This window comes from Bufo bufo, chromosome 4, assembly GCF_905171765.1.
Source record: "Bufo bufo chromosome 4, aBufBuf1.1, whole genome shotgun sequence".
Lineage (NCBI taxonomy): Eukaryota > Metazoa > Chordata > Amphibia > Anura > Bufonidae > Bufo > Bufo bufo.
This window is the reverse complement of record NC_053392.1, coordinates 340342820-340362971: the sequence shown is the minus strand read 5'-3', so window position 1 is coordinate 340362971 and position 20152 is coordinate 340342820. Positions and strand designations below refer to the sequence as shown.

The following is a 20152-nucleotide window of genomic DNA, read 5'->3' as shown; positions in this document are numbered from 1 at the left end:
TTTTTGCAGAGATGCAGACTTAGGGTAAACTGTTACATTCTGCTATTAATTTACCTTCTCCAAAGAAAAGATCAGCTCCCCTCTGTTGCTTCACGCAGACTGCTAGGTACATGGAAACCTGGAGCGGGGCAGGTGAATATGCAAGATAAAGCGATCCAGCACTCTAGCTTCTTGAGAAAATCCACAGACTTTATTGGAGACAAAATGTCACCATATCATACAGCGTGTTTGTCCTGCGCATTTCGAACCCTGTAGTTCTTATCTATGGTCCCAAGGGCATGGTGCAAAACGCCTATGCGGTGTTCTGCTACATGATATCATTGTTATCTCTTCAATAAAGTCTATGGATTTTAGCAAGAAGCTAGAGTGCCGGATTGCTGTATCATGCGTTAATATACACTATGCTTGTAGTTCAGGGTTTTTCCAGACAGGTCATTAGTATCTGATCGATGGGAGTCCAACACCCACCGATCAGCTGTTTGAGAAGGCACCGGCGCTCACAGTGGCATTGTGCCCTTTTCGCAGCCTGCCAAGCACAGCGCCGCCCATTTGATAGCAGCTTTGCTTGGTATCGCCGCTCAGCCGCAATTAACTTCAATGAGGCTGCGCTGTGCCAAGGCCATGTGACTGGCGAACGTGATGTCACATAGCCTAGGGCAGTGATAGCTAACCTCCGGCACTCCAGCTTTGGTGAAACTACGACTCCTAGCATGCTCTATTCATTTCTATGGCGTTCTGAGAACAGCCAAGCAAGGGGGCATCTTGGGAGTAGTAGTTTTACCACAACTGGAGTGCCGGAGGTTAGCCATGGCACTACTGCCAATGCCTTCTCAAACAGCTGATCGTTGGGAGTCCCGGGTGTCAGACCCCTTCCGATCAGACACTGATTACCGTCATCAGTCTAAAAGTCTCAGAAACCCCCTTTTAAACCTCGGTCGCCACAACTAGAGCTGAAAAAATAGTGAAGTCTATTATTTAGTTTGTTTGATCATTTGTGATATTTACACTTTATATACATTTTTGTCTGAATAATCCTCTTTTTTTTTTTCTTCTTCTTTTTTCTTTAGTCATTAGTTGACATAGTGAATAAAATTCATCAGATGGCAAATTGTGGAAAGCTTGGTGCTGTGAAACCAAATAGTCTTGTTACTTCTAATAAAGGGGGCATTAAAGAAAGTGAGAAGCCATTTGATGCCATGAACAACATAGTGGCTAATTTACTCCTCAATCTGACCAGGTGACATGCCTCGTATAGCTTCTGTGTGTTGTCCATATTTGTCCTAATCATCCACGTCTTCAGTTTCAGTCCCCCTGTATACAGATACCCAGCAGCCAGCGTCAATCCCCGTTTTGAAGAGTGGGGTGAGCACCATTCGGTGTATTCTTTGACGGCTCCTATCAGCCTTGCACCACTGCTGCTAAGTAGGTAGTGTGCAGGTAGACCGACTAAACATTGAGGGGCTTCAGTGCCTCCATAAACAGCCAAGTGGAAGGGGTGCTGCCAGTCAGACCCTGAGGTTAGTTTCACACCAAAGATATTCACCATAGTTCACCATATCCGGCATGAGCACTGGGTTTTGGTCAGACAGAGAATAGTGGGCGCACTGGTTTTTGTCCGGCTGCATGCCCGTCGGATCACAATATAGTCAGTGGGGTCTTGCTGTGGTCTACGGCAGTGTCCGGATACGGTGAACTCCAGCGGGCTGCCAGCCAAATAGCTTTACCAATCACGAGGATAGGCCATCAATATACTGACCCCAGAAAACTCGAATGTAAATGAAGATTTTAATAAATCTGTATATGTTTCTGCTTCTTATGGGTGATCTTTTTAATGTTAAACTCTGTTTCATCAGTATTACTCTGTGCATCCCTTTACTCTTGCATGAAGAAGAATGCAAACCACTGGGGAGGTGGATCACACCTGGTGTAAAGGAAAACCAGCTTAGTTGCCCATAGCAACCAGATCAGATTCCACATTTCATTTTTCAAAGCTCCTTGAATCTGACTGGTTGTTATAGACAACTAAGCCAGTTTTCCTTTACACCAGTTTTGATCCATCTCCCCACATGTCTTTTCATCATTCAGCTCTGCAAGGTTTGAAGGGCCGCTAAATATGGATCTGAATGAAATCACAATGAACTTGGTCCCATTTCCACATCTCCATTACCTGACGTCAAGCTTGACGCCACTCTACACACTGGCTGATGTTAATGTGCCTACAAGAAGGTAAGATCTATGGCTCATTATATAGAGGGCATATGTACTTTTATGGTCACTAACTGGAGAACTCTTTTACCATTAGGGGATGTTCTTTTTATAGTTAGAGGAACTCCATACTCCACTGCTAGGTCTGCCAAGGATCATGGGGGGGGGGGGGGGATGGGGGCATGGCAGCAACTGTTCTTCTTCCTAACGGTGCAACCACAAGAGAAATGAGAGATTACACTTTGTCCATTGAAGTCAGTGGACTCTCTGTGTATTGCATGGAAGTCCTCCATAGTGAGAGGCTATCTTTGTAGCTGGTCTGTGCTTGAGTTTACTGATTATGGCTTTGATGGTTAATTTCTATTGACCACAGGGTCTAGCCTTAGCCATTCAGATCATACAGCAAGAGAAGGCTTGTTCCAGTTACGTGCTTGGCCAACTGCATGGATTGGAGCTGAATGTGTTCACTTGTTCCTACCAGGTTTCTGCACAAGTCAACACTGTTGCTCGTATTAATTGGACAGATATAAAATATCAGAGCATATACCCGTGCAGACCACTACTCTTATTTCTGTCTATTTTTACTTAAAGGGGTTCTGCAGTTTTTTTTTAACTGATGATCTATCCTCTGGATAGATCATCAGCATCTGACTGACACCCGGGACCCCTGCCGATCAGCTGTTTGAGAAGGCAGCAGCGCTGGCAGTAGTGAAGCAGCCTTCTAGCTGTTTACCGCAAACCCAGTGACGTCACGACTAGTATCACTGGTCTGGGCGGGGCTAAGCTCCATTCAAGTGAACAGAGCTTAGCCCCGCCCAGGCCACTGATACTAGTCGTGACGTCACTGGGCCTGTGGTAAACAGCGAGAAGGCCGCGGCGCTGCTGCCTTCTCAAACAGCTGATTGGCAGGGGTCCCGGGTGTCGGACCCCCGCTGATCAGATGCTGATGATCTATCCAGAGGATAGATCATCAGTTTAAAAAACGCCTTTAATGCAGTCTTTGGCAGATCTTCTTGAGGCGGTGCCCAGTGTCTGCTGAGAGTTTGTATTGAGATGCCCTAGAAATGTATAGGCAGTGACCAATTATCAGTAGCTTTACATAGACTGCTAATGCTGCAATAGATCTGAAAGTCCCCTTTAAAGGGAATGCGTCATGGGAAAATACCTATTGTCTAAATCACAATTTTATGCTTCAATTTTTGGTGAGTTTTTAATTTTCAATGTTGTTAATACATATTTAAAAATGTATATAATCGTGCAATTTTCGCACTAGCAATTAGGCCTCATAATAGGTCATCATTCTGTACAGGTAACTTTTCAGTAGCCATCGTATTATCATTATAGGCAGAATTACAATGACAAGTAACACCTCTGTATAGATAACACAAGATGAACCATTCACATTGGTTGATGTTACAGCTTGTCAGCTCCCTCCTGACCACTGCACAGGTCATACAGCATGCCTTGAAAACTCTCCCATAAGTCAATGGGGTCAGCTGCTGTGGCTCATGTAGCTGCTCTCAAGAGAGGAAGTCCGAACATATTATTAGTGGCCAGTGTGAAAACTGCAGGATTTTATGATTGTTTTTTTAAATATAAATAGGGACATAGAGAATTAAATATAAAATCGCCCAAAATCCAAAAGAAGTATGATTTAAACAATAGGTTATTTTCTGATGACACATTCCCTGTGTAATGTAAAAAAAATAGCTGTAAATAGATAAAATACAATAAAAGACCTTTTTAAGTACCGTATTTAAATATTAATGTTAATTTTCCGCTCAATATACATAGGTTGGATCAGATGTTCTCAGATGCCTTTAACAAAGATCATCAGTTGATTCAATCAGATCCTAAACGCAGTCTGTACCTGGCATGTGCTTTGATGGTTAGAGGAAACGTCCATATATCAGACCTCCGCCGAAATATTGAACGGTTAGTATAAGAATGCAATTGTCTATCAACACTTACAGAAAATGTGCGTAATCCAAATGTTAGAGATAAAGCTATATTTATCCTGAATGCCTTTTCTGACACTGCGTCCATCCACTGTGCATATGGTAACATGGGTGTACATGCAATTTGGTCCCAACCAATGTCACTGCATGTGAATTGGATATGCTGTACTTTACAGTCTACAACAGATATGCACATGTGAACTACTGCTACATGGCTGCAGCTTTTTTAACCCGAGAGACCATGGATGTAGCTCCTAAGACCTCAGGCAAGCAGCAGCTGGTTGATGGTTTAGGCTACTTTCACACTAGTATTTTGGTTTCCGTTTGCGAGATCCGTTCAAGGCTCTCACAAGCGGTCCAAAACGCATCAGTTTTGCCCTAATGCATTCTGAATGGAAAACGATCCACTTAGAATGCATCAGTTTGCATCAGTTCACTCTGGAACTCCATTCCGCTCTGGAGGCGGACACTAAAACACTGCAGCGTTTTGTTGTCCGCTTGACGAAACGGAGCCAAACACAATCTGGCACAATAGAAAACGGATCCGTCTCCCATTGACTTACAATGGTGTTCATGACGGATCCGTCTTGGCTATGTTACAGATAATACAAATCGATCCGTTTATGACGGATGCATGCGGTTGTATTAATGTTAAAACTGATCGACCATGTCAATGGGTCTGCGCTGCAATACAAGATTCACACGGCCGGTACCGGTGTATTGCAGACTGCAATTTGCGGTCCACAGCACAGGCATGGATGGCCCACAGTCATGTGAATGAGCTCTTAGGCTTTTATTAGATGGGCAGAAGAAGCAGATTGTCAGGAGGGAAGCATTCTTTCCTGGTAATCGCTTGCTCATTAGCAGAGGAGAGCGCAGCTTTTAAATGCAGCGATCTCCTCCTCAGTATGGGGAGGAGCAGTCGCTAATGCCATCGTACGTCCCCCTACTGAATCATTGTTTGCCGGCAGCAGATCATGATTACACAACACAATCTGCTGCCAACAAACAAGGATTTTTAAACCTGCTGAAAGATTCGTTCATTGGATAATCGGCGCCAGTATTACACTGACAGATCATCGCTAACAAGCTTTCCTTCAAACGCTTGTTAGTGATGATCTGCACAATTATCTGAACGTGTAATATAAGCCTAAGGCCTCATGCACACGACCGTATGGCTTTTTCAATATTTTGCGGTCTGCAAAAAATACGAATTATGTCCGTGTGCATTCCGTTTTTTGCAGAACAGCTGGCCCCTGATAGAACAGTACTATCCTTGCCTGTTATGCGGACCATATTAGGACATGTTCTATCTTTGAACGGAAATGCGGAAACTGAATGCATACGGAGTATCTTCCGTTTTTTTTGCGGATCCATTATAATGAATGGTTCCATATACGGAATGCAAAAAACAGAACGTAAACGGGGGGAAAAAACGTTTGTGCATGAGACCTAAGGCCTTCGCACAGTCAGTGTTTGATCAGTGATTTTCATCAATAATTGTGAGCCAGATCCAGGTCAGAAACACAGAAGAGATGCAAATCTGTAGGATCCATTCCTGGTTTTGGCTCCCAATCGCTGATGGAAATCAATGATAAAACGCAGACTGTGTGAATAGGACCTTTTTGTTAGTAACAGATTGGTCATGTCATTACTTCTTCTGCATTAAACGTCTCTTGATAAATGTGTTTTATGTTAGGCTGAAGCCTTCCCTGCAGTTTGTCTCTTGGAACCAGGAAGGATGGAAGACGAGCCTGTGTTCTGTCCCTCCTGTTGGTCACACCCATTCCCTCCTTGCGCTAGCGAACAACACGTGCGTGAAACCCACATTTCTAGACCTCAGAGACAGGTTTACTAGACTGTACAGAAAGAAGGTATGTATATCACTGCTGGTAGTCATTTCAGGATGCATCTTCATTACACGTATACAGAATTTCAAGCTGATGACACGAAACTACTAGTTCTGTCACGCCCTGCGCAGGACACAGAAAGGGGAGCAATTTACCACTGAACAGTGTGGGCGAGATTTAGCAAAACTGGTTTAAAGGAAAACTGGCTTAGTTGCCCTTAGCAACCAGATTCCACCTTTCATTTTCCAAAGAAGCTCTGAAAAATGAAAGGTGGAATCTGATGGAAGCCAGTTTTCCTTTACACCAGTTTTGATGAATTTCCTCCTATATACTAGCAGTCCGTGATCATCAAGAAGCTAATGAGATTGGATTATTATTTTATACTTACGATAAAGATTATCAAACAGATCTTCACTATAAACTATAAATTGTGGCAGTAACTCTTTTACATTTATTAAAAAAGATCTCCTAACCTGTGGAATAGAGTACTGCTGGAGTAGTATATGCTTGCGTTATTTCATGTGTACGATCACCCAGCTTCAAGGCTGGGGTAAAGAGAGGCTTTGAGCTTAAAGGAGTTATCCAACCCCTATAATGCCCCCACCCTTTCCTCCAATGCCCAGGCCCCTCGTATACATTATTCTTACCTGCTCCCCGGCACCTGCTGCTGCATCTTCTTGTCACTCGGATCAAAACATCCAGCGATGGGGGGGAGCAGCCAATAGACGGTCGCGATGGGGATGAGCCTCCCTAGTGTCACCCTCGATGCTAGGGGGGCTCGTCCCCATCGCAGCCTCCTATTGGCTGCTCCCCCCGTCGCTGGGTGTTTTGATCCAAGCAACGGTTCCGGAGCGACGCGAGTGCCAGGGAGCAGGTGAGTATAATATATACGAGGAGCCCAGGCATTGGGGGGGGTCATTAACCCCTTCCCCTCTGCCATACGGCTATATACGTGCTATCTGTGCAGACTAACCAATTAGATCACTGCAGTGTAAAAGTGCTGGTTTCAGGCTCTGATCTGCACTCTGCAGATCAGAGCCTGAAATCAGGTACCGTATCCTCCGTGACCCCAATCTGTGCGCCCTGCCTCCATCTTTGCCAGCCGTGTACTGTGTATGTGCCAGCAAATGTGCCCGCCTGCCCCCATCCATGTCACCTGCCATCTGTGTTCACTCCCCAGCCCTAATCTGTGCCCCCTTGTGCAGTGCCCCTGCTGTATCTGATGGCGGCAGCTCTGTTACTGAGCTGCCACCATCAGCAGCGAGAGTAACACCTTAGATGCCACATCCAGTGTTGCCATCTATGAGTGTAAAACTGATAGTATTATACTTTGCAATGCAAGAGCATTGCAAAGTATAGTACAGCCAGTAAGCCCCACTGGATCTTCAAGAAAAAAAAAAAAGTGTGAAAATAAAAAAAATGTATAAAATAAATGTAAACAAAAAATTAAAAAGTTAATTAAAAATGAAATAAAATAAATTGCCTTTTCCCACATCTGCTTTTAAAAGATAAAAATAAAAAAAAATACACATAATTGGTATCGCTGCGTCTGTAATGACCTGATCTATAAAATGATCACGGTACCAATCCTGTGTGGTGAACGCTGTAAAAAAATAAACACCTCCCAAAAATATTTAATAAGTGATCAAAAAGTCATATGCATCTCAAAAATGATGCCAATAAAAACTACAGCCCAGCCCGCTAAAAAATAAGCCCTCATAAAACTTTGTTGACGGAAAAATAAAAGTTATGGGTTTTAGATTTTGGTGATGCAAAAAAAAAAAAAGTTTAACAAAAAGTGATTTTATGATTTAAAAGTGGTAGAAAATGAAAGACTATACAATTTTGGTGTTGCCATAACCGTATCATCGCACAGAATAAAATTATCATATCAAATATACCACATGGAGAACCCCATTAAAAATAAAAAACACTGACAGAAATGCAATTTTTGGCCGCTTCACCTCCTAAAAAAATTAATAAAAAGCACTCAAAAATCCATATACAGTCGTGGCCAAAAGTTTTGAGAATTACATAAATATTGGAAAAGTTGCTGCTTAAGTTTTTATAATAGCAATTTGCATATACTCCAGAATGTTATGAAGAGTGATCAGATGAATTGCATAGTCCTTCTTTGCCATGAAAATTAACTTAATCCCAAAAAAAACTTTCCACTGCATTTCATTGCTGTCATTAAAGGACCTGCTGAGATCATTTCAGTAATAGTCTTGTTAACTCAGGTGAGAATGTTGACGAGCACAAGGCTGGAGATCATTATGTCAGGCTGATTGGGTTAAAATGGCAGACTTGACAGGGTGATGCTTGAAATCATTGTTCTTCCATTGTTAACCATGGTGACCTGCAAAGAAACGCGTGCAGCCATCATTGCGTTGCATAAAAATGGCTTCACAGGCAAGGATATTGTGGCTACTAAGATTGCACCTCAATCAACAATTTATAGGATCATCAAGAACTTCAAGGAAAGAGGTTCAATTCTTGTTAAGAAGGCTTCAGGGCGTCCAAGAAAGTCCAGCAAGCGCCAGGATCGTCTCCTAAAGAGGATTCAGCTGCGGGATCGGAGTGCCACCAGTGCGGAGCTTGCTCAGGAATGGCAGCAGGCAGGTGTGAGCGCATCTGCACGCACAGTGAGGCGAAGACTTTTGGAAGATGGTCTGGTGTCAAGAAGGGCAGCAAAGAAGCCACTTCTCTCCAAAAAAAACATCAGGGACAGATTGATCTTCTGCAGAAAGTATGGTGAATGGACTTCTGAGGACTGGGGCAAAGTCATATTCTCCGATGAAGCCTCTTTCTGATTGTTTGGGGCATCTGGAAAAAGGCTTGTCCGGAGAAGAAAAGGTGAGCGCTACCATCAGTCCTGTGTCATGCCAACAGTAAAGCATCCTGAGACCATTCATGTGTGGGGTTGCTTCTCATCCAAGGGAGTGGGCTCACTCACAATTTTGCCCAAAAACACAGCCATGAATAAAGAATGGTACAAAAACACCATCCAACAGCAACTTCTTCCAACAATCCAACAACAGTTTGGTGAAGAACAATGCATTTTCCAGCACGATGGAGCACCGTGCCATAAGGCAAAAGTGATAACTAAGTGGCTTGGGGACCAAAACGTTGACATTTTGGGTCCATGGCCTGGAAACTCCCCAGATCTTAATCCCATTGAGAACTTGTGGTCAATCCTCAAGAGGCGGGTGGACAAACAAAAACCCACTAATTCTGACCAACTCCAAGAAGTGATTATGAAAGAATGGGTTGCTATCGGTCAGGAATTGGCCCAGAAGTTGATTGAGAGCATGCCCAGTCGAATTGCAGAGGTCCTGAAAAAGAAGGGCCAACACTGCAAATACTGACTCTTTGCATAAATGTCATGTAATTGTCGATAAAAGCCTTTGAAACGTATGAAGTGCGTGTAATTATATTTCACTACATCACAGAAACAACTGAAACAAAGATCTAAAAGCAGTTTAGCAGCAAACTTTGTGAAAACTAATATTTGTGTCATTCTCAAAACTTTTGGCCACGACTGTAGATCCCAAAATTTTACCAATAAGAATTACAGCCTGCCCTGCAAAAAACAAGCTCTCGCGCAGCTACATTGATGGAAAAGTCAAAAAGTTATGGGTCTTCGATTTGGTGATGCAAAAAAATAAAAAGTTTTATAAAAAGTGGTAGAACATGAATAAAACAATATAAATTTGGTATCGCCAGAACCGTATCAACCCACAGAATTCAACCATCTTATCAAGTATACCACATGGAGAACACCATAAAAAATAAAAATAAAAAAACACTGGCAGAATTTCAATATTAGCCACTTCACCTCATAAAAAAATAAAATAAAAAGCAATCAAAATGTCATATGTACCCAAATATGGTACCATTAAAAACCAAAACTCACCCTGCAAAAAATGAGCCCCCACACAGCTCAGTCAACAAAAAAATTAAAAAGTTATGGCCCTTTAAATCTATTTCAGCAAATTTCATGTTAGAAAATGCAGATGCCGCTCCTTTCCTTTTTAATTCTGCCATCTGCTCATACAGCAGTTTACAACCACATATGGAGTGTTGCCGTATTCAGGAGAATATAGGTAACAAATTATGGGGTGCATTTTCTCCTGTTATCCCTTGTTAAAGTGGAAAATTTGGGCTTTTTGGCAAATTGTTCTTGTAAAAAATATAATTTAAAATTTTCACAGCCATGTGTTTCTAAATATTATGACACGCCTCTGAGGTGAAAGTGGTTAGTAAACCTCTCAATTAGTTATTTTGGGGGTGTAGTTTCCCAAATGGAGTCACTTTTGGACCATTTCTACTGTATGTCAAATATGACACAATACTCAAAAGCTATTCCAGCAAATCTCCTCTCCAAAAACCATATGTTGCTCCTTTCCTTCTGAACCCTGCCTGCCGTGCACCCATACAGCTGTTTACAAACATAAATGGGGTGTTTCTGTAAACTGCAGAATTAGGGTAATAAATATTCGGGTTCATTTTGCTGTTAACCCTTGCTGTGTTATAGAAAAAAATTGGATTAAAATAAAAAATCTGGACAAAAACTAAAAATTTTAAATTTCACCTCCATTTTGCTTTAATTCTTGTGGGACACCTAAAGGGTTAAGTATTTTGAGGGGTGTAGTTTCTAAAATGGGGTCATTTATGGGTGGTTTCTATTATGTAAGGATCTCAAAGTGACTTCAGAACTGAATTGGTCCTTGAAAAAGTTGGTTTTCCAAATTTTATAGAAAAGTTGAAAAATGTGATTTTTCTAAATGATGCCAACATAAAGTAGACATATAGGAAGTCTTAAGTAAAAACTATCTAATGAGGTATCACTATCTGACTTTAATGTGTAGAAATTCAAATTTAGATTTTTTTTTATTTTTTTTTTTTAATTCTGTAAATTTTGGATTTTTTATAATATAAAGGTAAAACTTATTGACCCAAATTTACCCCTAACATTAAGTACGAGATGTCACGAGAAAACAATCTCAGAATGGCCTAGATAAAGTGACACATGTCAGATTTGCAAAATTTAGCTTGGTCACGGAGGTGAAAAATGGCCTGGTTTTGAAAGGGTTAAAGATTGGTATCCCTACATATATTTTTATGCAAATTTGTCATCCTGTGTGATTAATTTACCATAATACAATGTTTTCTGTCATTGTAGGCTCATCTGCATCATTACCTTCAAGTGGATGGGATGGAACAAAGCTTTTTTACAGACGCCCTCTCATCATTATCCTCCCTAATTGACGAATACAACCAACTTGATGTATCTAAAGGGGTAGCTATACCTGACGCTCCTAGAATTAGCATAGCAGTCTAAAAATATTTTAGAGATATAAATATTCTATAAATATTTTATTGTATAAAATATGAATGTGTTGTATGTGAGGTGATTGGAGACACTATGAAAGTTACATCCTGCATTTATGTGCATGAATGTTACCCGTCATTTATAAAATGCTGCTCTTGTCTTTTCCTTGAGTATTTTTATACAGAGAACAAGCTCCTTTTTTAAAATTTATCTTTGGCAGAATTTATATTTTATTCTATTTATTACGTAGATTTTTACAGTTTTTATTGTAATTGAAAAATAAATATATTACTGATTATATAGGTATTCTTCATTTATTAGCTTAAGCAGTGTTCATACCTTATACTATATTCACCAAGATATGTTTGTAAAAGAGCCTCTATAGAAGAAACTGGGAAGGAGCAAATACTTTCACAGCACTGTAAATTTCTGGGGAAACCCTTAAAGGGAACCTGTCACCAGGATTTTGTGTATAGAGCTGAGGACATGAGTTGCTAGATGGCCGCTAGCACATCCGCAATACCCAGTCCCCATAGCTCTGTGTGCTTTTATTGTGTACAAAAACCCATTTGATACATATGCAAATTAACCTAAGATGTGTCCTGTACGTGAGATGAGTCAGGGACAGGACTCCTTTCAGGTTAATTTGCATATGTATCAAATCGTTTATTTTACACAATAAAAGCACACAGAGCTATGGGGACTGGGTATTGCGGATGTGCTAGCGGCCATCTAGCAACCCATGTCCTCAGCTCTATACACAAAATCCCGGTGACAGGTTCCCTTTAAAGAGCCAGTGCCAGCACACTGCCTGTGAATAAACCAGTAATATGTATTCGCTTTCTAAGCATAGAAAACCTCTGTTCTCAACACGGTAAGGCTATAGGAAGTAGTGTATATGATATTTACCAGCTCTGTCCTCAGCGCTGTCAATCAAGGAGAGGGAGTATACAGAGCACAGGGAGTGTTACAAAAGCAGTGCTCCAAGGATTCATCCTCGCCCCCTGGTGCTCCAACATGCTCATTTGCATATACATGAACACACAGGTATCTCTGCAGCTGTTTAACATACAGGCAAAAGAAAGGTATTATTGTAATCAGCATGATTAAACCTACCAGGCAGTATGCTTGATTTAACAGTGTTTTCCCGAGATTTAAATTTATGGTGCTGTGAAAAAGTATTTGTCCCTTTCCAGTTTTTTTCTGTTTTTGCATATATGTCACACATGAAAGTTTCCGATCCTCAGAGCTACTTTACATTAAGCAACAATACCCCAAGTAAGCAAAAAATTATGTTTTAAATGATTATTTCATTTATTGGAGGAAAAATGCTGTTCTGCCATGCCTGGCTGTATGTGAAAAAGCAGTTACCTCCTTAACTACTAAACCAACCAGTCAACTGAATACAATTGACAATTGGGTTCCGTTTCTCTAGCAACACCCAGGCATGATTACTGCATTAGTTAACCCCTTTAAGGGCATCTGTCAGCAGGATTGATCCTATTAAGCCAGCCATAATGCCTAGTAGTGCTGACCTTACTAGTTAAGCCTCATGCAGACATCCGTGGAACACTGTCTGTGAGATACCGGACTGGCATTGCAGGAGCGCACGGCGTCATAGCAACCAGTGGCGCCGTGCGCTCCTGCAATGCCAGTCCGGTATCTCACGGACCGTGTTCCACGGACGTCTGCATGAGGCTTTAAAAACATACCTTTCTTTCCCCGATCCATTGCTCTGTTTAGGAGGCATAAGTGTTTTTAAGGATTTGAAAATTATGGCTTAAGTGCACCAAGGCTGGAACCTAGCCACTGAGTGCACCTTAACCCCTCCCCTTTGCTTCCCTAGACACAACCCCGGACACTTGATTTAACAAGACCTGACATCCACGTGAATGGGAAGTGTCCGGTGAAGCAGCTGGAGCTAAGGTGCACTGACTGGCTAGTGCACTTTAAGTTTTAGTTTGTATATTTAAAAACTACTTATTTCTACTCAAAGCAGCAACAAATTGGGGCAAAAAGGTATTATTTTTTTAATCAGGTCAGCCCTACCAGGCATTATAACTGTTTAATAAGGTTGATTCTGCTGATAGATACACTTTATGAATGCAGCCTAGTTTTCTTTCTTCCTGGCTGTGACGTGGTCCGCTGTGATGCGCCACAGCCAGGGAGAAGTAGACACCCACTGAGAAGCGCTGGCATCTCCTCCTCCTTGTACCTTTGCTATCTATTAGCATAAACAGTGCGAAAACAAAAACGGGGGTACACCGGGGCAGCCGAGGGGCGTTTGAAAAAAAAGAAAAGTTATAGCAGCATCAGTGGAGTGCACCCCGATTTTAACGGTACTTAGTTTAACAAAAAAAACGTGAAAGGTCCTCTTTAAGGCATGGTGATTTTTTTTTTAATATTTTTGTTTTTTGCTCTCCACACTTCAAAAGCCATTTCTTTTTTTTATTTTACCATGTTATGGCAAATTTTATGCCACAGCAGTCCAGCACTTTTATATTTTTTGCAATTCTGGGGTCACACACACGCGAGTTGTGCTGCGACTCTATTCATTTCTATGCTAGTGGCGCTAAACTGCAATCCTTGGGCGCAACCCAGATTGCCTTGTATCTAAACCCTAATTCATCATCAGTTTGGAAGGAGGATGTTCCTGCTGTGGTAGCATGCTGTGAAAGGGGAGGGAGTTACATCTGATTGGTCACAGTTATTATATGGCACATGGAAGAGGTACAGTCTTGGTGCATTCACACAACCATATGTATTTTTCGGTCTGCAAAACGGACAAGAATAGGACATGTTCTATCTATTTTGCAGGACTGCAGAATGGACATGCGGTGTGCTGTCTGCATTTTTTGCAGCTCCATTCAAATGAATGGGTCTGCTTCTGATCCACAAAAAATGCGGACTAAAAATATGGTCGTGTGAATGGATCTAAGTGCATCCTTTTTTTTTGGAACGTATACTGATGGTTATACCCTCCCTTACACATACATAATATAAAAATACAGTAAACAAGAAACTATTAACAGACTGGTACAGTCTGCCCACAAGAGCGCCGTGCACAGCAAAATGAATTATCAATTTTTGAGGGTACCTGAAATCGGAACCTCTGCAAGAAATGGCATATCCTAGCAATAAGCTGTCACTTGCAATTTAAAAAGAAGCACCATGTGACATCCAGCACTACATCTACCAGCAATTAAACATCCGGTACCACGGGTAAGGATTTGCCCCTATAATATAATATTGATGTTTTTTTGAATTCACAAACAATCTGAGAACTTGCAGAAATCAAATACTCCTTTACTTTGCCGCCATTGAAAGTGACCTTTACAGTCAACTACAAAAAGACATATAAACTTGTCATTTACTGTTTGTTGAATGTGATACTTGAGTGATTCTAGGGGTCCGCTGCTCCAGGGAAAAAGCTATGTTTATTTAGTAACACATACATATTACAGTGTATGAGGATGTGATACATTTGATAAACCTTCATGTATATATTCCATATACACTACTGTGAGGATCTATGTTCAGTCACTCGGCTGCATTGGTTCTTGAAACCCATACTGTGGCTACTTTCACACTTGCATGTTTCTGCAATAAGGTTGTTTGTGCACCATAGGTGGGACTGCTCCGTTTGGTGTGCATGGCTTCCCCTGCGTCACTGGTCATTACTCGTAAATCTCAGGGACTGTCAATCAAACAAGAGTGGGAGGTGCTGGGTGGTATTACGACGGAGTGGTGGTGCAGCAAACATTGGCTCTGCCCAAGGTGCTTCACATAAACATTTGCATGAAAAGAAGCATTTTTTTTAGGATTAGAGGACGGAATTTCACAAGGGCCAGGCAGGCGAGATCATGTTTAGACCATCTGGCCCTGTCAATGAAAGTGCAGAAGGCGCCGCAGTTGCAGAGAGAGCAGAGCCTCTAGGTGTAATAGTAACGCCCCCATTGCTCCTAGAGGCTCATTTGCATATATTAAAACATCATCTTTCCCAGCAATTGCGAGCACATATGAACATGGGACCAACACAGATGTCTTCAGCTGCCAAGTGCACATGTAACAGGTCAGCCAGTGTCATAGGTACAAATCTGCTGCCAGATGTCCTTTAAGAACAGAATCCCTTGATATAAACAATAAATAATTACAATTCAACTGTACATATTACAATAATATCCACTTCAATCTAATCACAATACATTTTGCATACATATATAGTGTGGAAACATTTTAATATGAAATCTAGGGGTTATTTACGATCAGAAATACGCCTAGATCAGGTGTATTTCCGGTACCGATTGCAGCACAAAGGTTATTTGTGCCGCAATCTGACACTTTTTCCTGCTCACGTCAGGTCTAAAACAGTGGGCGAGGAAGGGGACTGCAGTCTTATTCATAATTCTCTATGCCTGTTTTAGTAACGCCACATACAAAATGGTCTAAATGTGAGCGAGCAAGGAAGCGGTCTTACATTTAGACTGGCGCTGGATACGCCGAAGTTATGTAGAGGCCCACGCTTCTACATAACGTTGGCGGATCCATCGCCAATGCATGGCCTTATTAAGACCGGCGTCTAAAATGCCAGTCTTAATAAATAACCCCCTGTTTTTCTTTACATATTTCATTACTATTCCTTTGTATTAGGACCTAGACGGTATTATATTACTAGAATGAAATAGTATATCATCAAGGTGCATCACCAATGACTCCCATCATCTCTCACCAAACAAGCTTCCTCCCAGCCAGACCTGCAAAGTGAAGCATGCTTACCTGCTCCCTGTCACAGGGTCCCAGCTCCTTCGCTGCCGCTGCCTCGCTCAATTCCCCCACTGTCAAAATCTGCTATGATGCCACTGTAGTCGATGACTAGTGGTGACCTGAGCCTCTTGTGTCACTTGACCAATTGACATTTTGCAAGGGGCCAGTCACTGCTGTACCCAGTCATTAAATGTTGATAGTGGGGGACCTGAGCGAGGCAGGTGGGCAGTAATAGGGCTGGTAACCATTGGTGCTAAGCAGGTAAATATGCTTCCCTTTGCAGGTCTGGCCAGGAGGACGGGTCGCCCAAACCCTCCCAAAAGGTAAACTCCCCCTTTAAAGAAAACCTGTCCGCTCTTGTGACTTGTTATTTTTAGTAAATATAAATCTGTAGAGTGCCAAATGGTGTGGTTACTGTAGGTAGCAAAATTAATCGTGGAAATGCTGTGATTTCAACACAGATTTGACCCTATGCAGTGCAAAGGGTGAAATCCACAACATAAATTGACATGTTGCAGAATTCATTGGTTCCTCAAAGAAGTTGTTCAGGTTTAGAAAAACATGGCTGTTTTCTTCCAAAAACAGTGCCATGATTGCCCATAAGTTTTATCAGGTACTGCAACTCCGTTCATTTAAAGTGAATGGAACTTAGCTGCCAAACGACATACAACCTGCAGACAGACGTGGCACTGATTCTGAAGTATAGCAGCCATATTTTTCTAAACCTGGACAACTCCTTTTGAAGGAAAACTAAACATAAAAAATACACACAAAAAAAATCCTAGCACATCCTACTTTTACCTACTCCTCTCCTTTGACCCTATTTTGTCTGCTATTGCAATCGAAACTGAGAAATGTATCATAAAATGTTCTCCTCTTCTACTCAGCCTTTTCTGCAGCAGGACAAATAATTGTCAAGCCCTTACCTTCAGCCAGTCTCCAGCCAAAAATGAAACGTATCGGCAAGAATTAAGTAGTGTGTTCCCTGCAGGATTTCTAAAAGACTGTTTTCAGGAAGATGCAGAAAATCATGGACACTGACCAACCATATGGCCAAGATCATCACCTGTTTTTCCTTTTATAGGTAGCTTGTCGCCTCCAAAATCAGTTTCAAAGTAAGCAAACCACCATGTACGGTAGGTGCCCCGAAACATACCCTTCTAGTACTGAGAAATTCTTATTTTTTATTTGTATTCAAATAAGGTTTTCGGTGCTCTGTGGATATGGGCGCTCCATTCGGTGCACTTGGCTTGAACAGTGCTTGGTCTCTCAGTGCCAACGATGAGATTTTAAGAAATATAATCCATACTCTGCAATAAAATCCATAGTGCAAACTGACTTGCGGTGTACATTTTAATTCTGCAACATGTCAATTTTGCATAGGATGATATCCACAGCAAAATCCACAACAAATCCAAATGTTGCATAACGCGGCACAATCTCCAGCAGACTTTTAACTAGTGAAAATCTATGTCTTGTGGCTATATCCAGAAAGTGGTTATTCTACCATAACAACTTAGGTCCTATCCACAGGATGGAGGATAAGTATCTGATTGGTGGGACTCTATGGGACTGCCAGAGATAGCTGAACACGCTACAGCTTCTCTTCAGCAGACCCATAGGGTTGAACAGAGAGGCAGCGCACATACAGCTCCTCATTCCTGTGATCATTTGGGGTCCTGGCAGTCAGATCCTCACTTATCAGATACTTATCCCCTATCCACATAAGTTTCTATCGTGGTACAACCTCTTTCAGATATCTGATTTGTGGGGGTCCTACCGCTTAGGACTCTTTGGGACTGCCGGAGATAGCGGAACACATTTTTCAGCTTCTTTTCAGCAGACCCATAGGGTTGAACAGACTGGTTATGCGCATATGGCTCCTCATTCCTGTGATCAGAAAGGATCCCAGCAATCAGATCCCCAATTACCAGATACTTATGCCCTACCCACATAACTTTCTATGGTGGTACAACCTCTTTCAGGTATACCGCTGAGGACTCTTTGCGACTGCCAGAGTCAGCTGAACACGCTACTCAGCTTCTCTTCAGCAGACCCATAGGGTTGAACAGAGTGGCAGTGCGCATATGACTCTTCATTCCTGTAATCGGGGAGGTCCCGGCAGTCAGATCCCCAATTATCAGATACTTATGCCCTATCCACATACGTTTTTATGGTGGGACAACCTCTTTCATGTTAATTGCATCTATGGGTATTTTCAGGGCCAGTGTAGCATTTATAGAGTATTACATTGATCTGTAGAAGATGGGGTTATACTTTAAAGAGGACCTTTTATGGGTCCAGACATGAAATAAGTAGGGGGTTGTGTAGGGCATAGTGCAGGCATGTGCGATCTCTTACTAGCTTATCTGTCCGCCTCTCCGTTCCCTCACTGTGCCCCCCTTTTACTTTTCCCACCTTATATGCTAATGAATAGCATCTGTACAGGGAGGAGGAGACTGCCCTGTTTCTCGATGGGAGAAAAAAAAAAGCTTACGGGGTGTGGCCTGCTGTGCGAGGTGGATAGCCGCACTGTGAAGGAGCTCCGTTAACTTTTCGCCACAAAGCGACTTAAAAGCGTGTCTAGAGGGACATCCACTCCGAAAACAAGACCGGTACCTGCATCGACCGACATGATGACCCGCAAGAGGTCTAATCGCATGGGGATTCGCCGTTTGACAGACTTTTATCCGGCGCAGGAGCCCAATAATGGCGCGCTCCCGGCGCGGCCTTCTCCCCAGAGGATACAAGCCGATGAACAGAGATTGGCCTCAGCAGCGGAGGTTCACTCACCTCCACATCAGCATTCACCGAAGCCTACCTCCTCTTCGGATTCAGACGGAGAGAGAGGTGAAGAAGCCCGCCTGCCTCACCGGAGCAGCAGAGAAAAACGGCGAGAAGCGCCAGGCGTGGACGGAGGAGTCAAAATGGCGCCTGAGAAGAAAATTGTATACAGATGGGGTTTCCCACTCAAGCTTCTGATTTACAAGGATGGTAAAATTCATGTTATCAAAAACATGGAAGAAGGGACAAACCTCCTGAAAGAGTGGAACATCCCGTTTTCCTCTGCTGGGGACCACCGTACCGCGAAGAACCCTTCTCGTCTGCCTCCGGATTGGTCTACTGTGGGGGACTGATTGCTCCATGTTTAGGTGAATCAGGATAGTCCTACGGACTCTAATTTGTATTAAAGGGGAAAGCTCCTCAGTGAACTAATTGAACCCCGTAAAGTTCTTAGGATCTATAACAACTGGGTCTCTGTTAGAAAATATTGTTCTACAATATGTGTTTCTTTTACATTGTTCTGTTTTGCCCTCTCTATCTCTTTAGATCTCCAGATATGCACTATTATTGTTGGCAGTTCACAGTATTAGGTGCTTTTCCACTGATTAGAGCATTTTTAAGACGGGTTTGGGATGGCGGTTAAAATTATGTCAATTAATGCTAAGGGTCTGAACTCCCCTTACAAGAGAGCTTCATTGTGGAGGGAGGCCCGCGTAACCAGGCTGACATAGTATGCGTTCAGGAAACTCATTTTGCCAAATAAAGGTTCCAACATTTTCACAAAAGGGCTTTTCTAAAATATTCCTAGCTAACTCAGACAAAAAGAAAGCTGGTGTAGCTATCATGGTGAAGGATTCTCTAAGCATTCAGATAGATGAGGTAATAGAAGATGAGAAAGGCAGATATATCATACTAATAGTCAAGATTGGAACAGCTACTCTGACACTAGTAAATATATATGCTCCAAATAAATATTAGATACGTTTTTTGAACAAAATACTAAAAAAGATCAGGAGCGTTCAAAAAGGGTGTCTATTTCTTTGTGGGGACTTTAATATCATCCCTGATAGAATGATTGATTCTACAGGAAGAGGCAAGACTCCTTCCCCTGCCATTGGTAAATGGCTGGGAAACTCCGGCTTATATGATACCTTTCGCTGTCTGAATGCTTGCTCACGAGAGTATACCTATTATTCCCCACGCCATAGAACTTTCTCTCGTATTGATTTAGCTGTTGTGGACAGACCTTTACTCTC

The 20152-nt window shown here is 42.1% G+C and overlaps 1 protein-coding gene across 1 annotated transcript in view; it reads left to right on the top strand.

Annotated features, from left to right (window-relative positions):
* The window catches only part of TUBE1 (tubulin epsilon 1), a 53704-nt gene extending 42146 nt beyond the window's left edge, over window positions 1–11558 (top strand). The window contains exons 8-12 of the mRNA XM_040426839.1: window positions 1068–1237; window positions 2086–2226; window positions 4000–4140; window positions 5863–6037; window positions 11199–11558. Of these exons, the coding sequence (XP_040282773.1) occupies window positions 1068–1237; window positions 2086–2226; window positions 4000–4140; window positions 5863–6037; window positions 11199–11357 (786 nt within the window). The 3' untranslated portion in view covers window positions 11358–11558. The remainder of the gene's footprint in view (window positions 1–1067; window positions 1238–2085; window positions 2227–3999; window positions 4141–5862; window positions 6038–11198) is intronic.
* Window positions 11559–20152: the final 8594 nt, after the last annotated feature.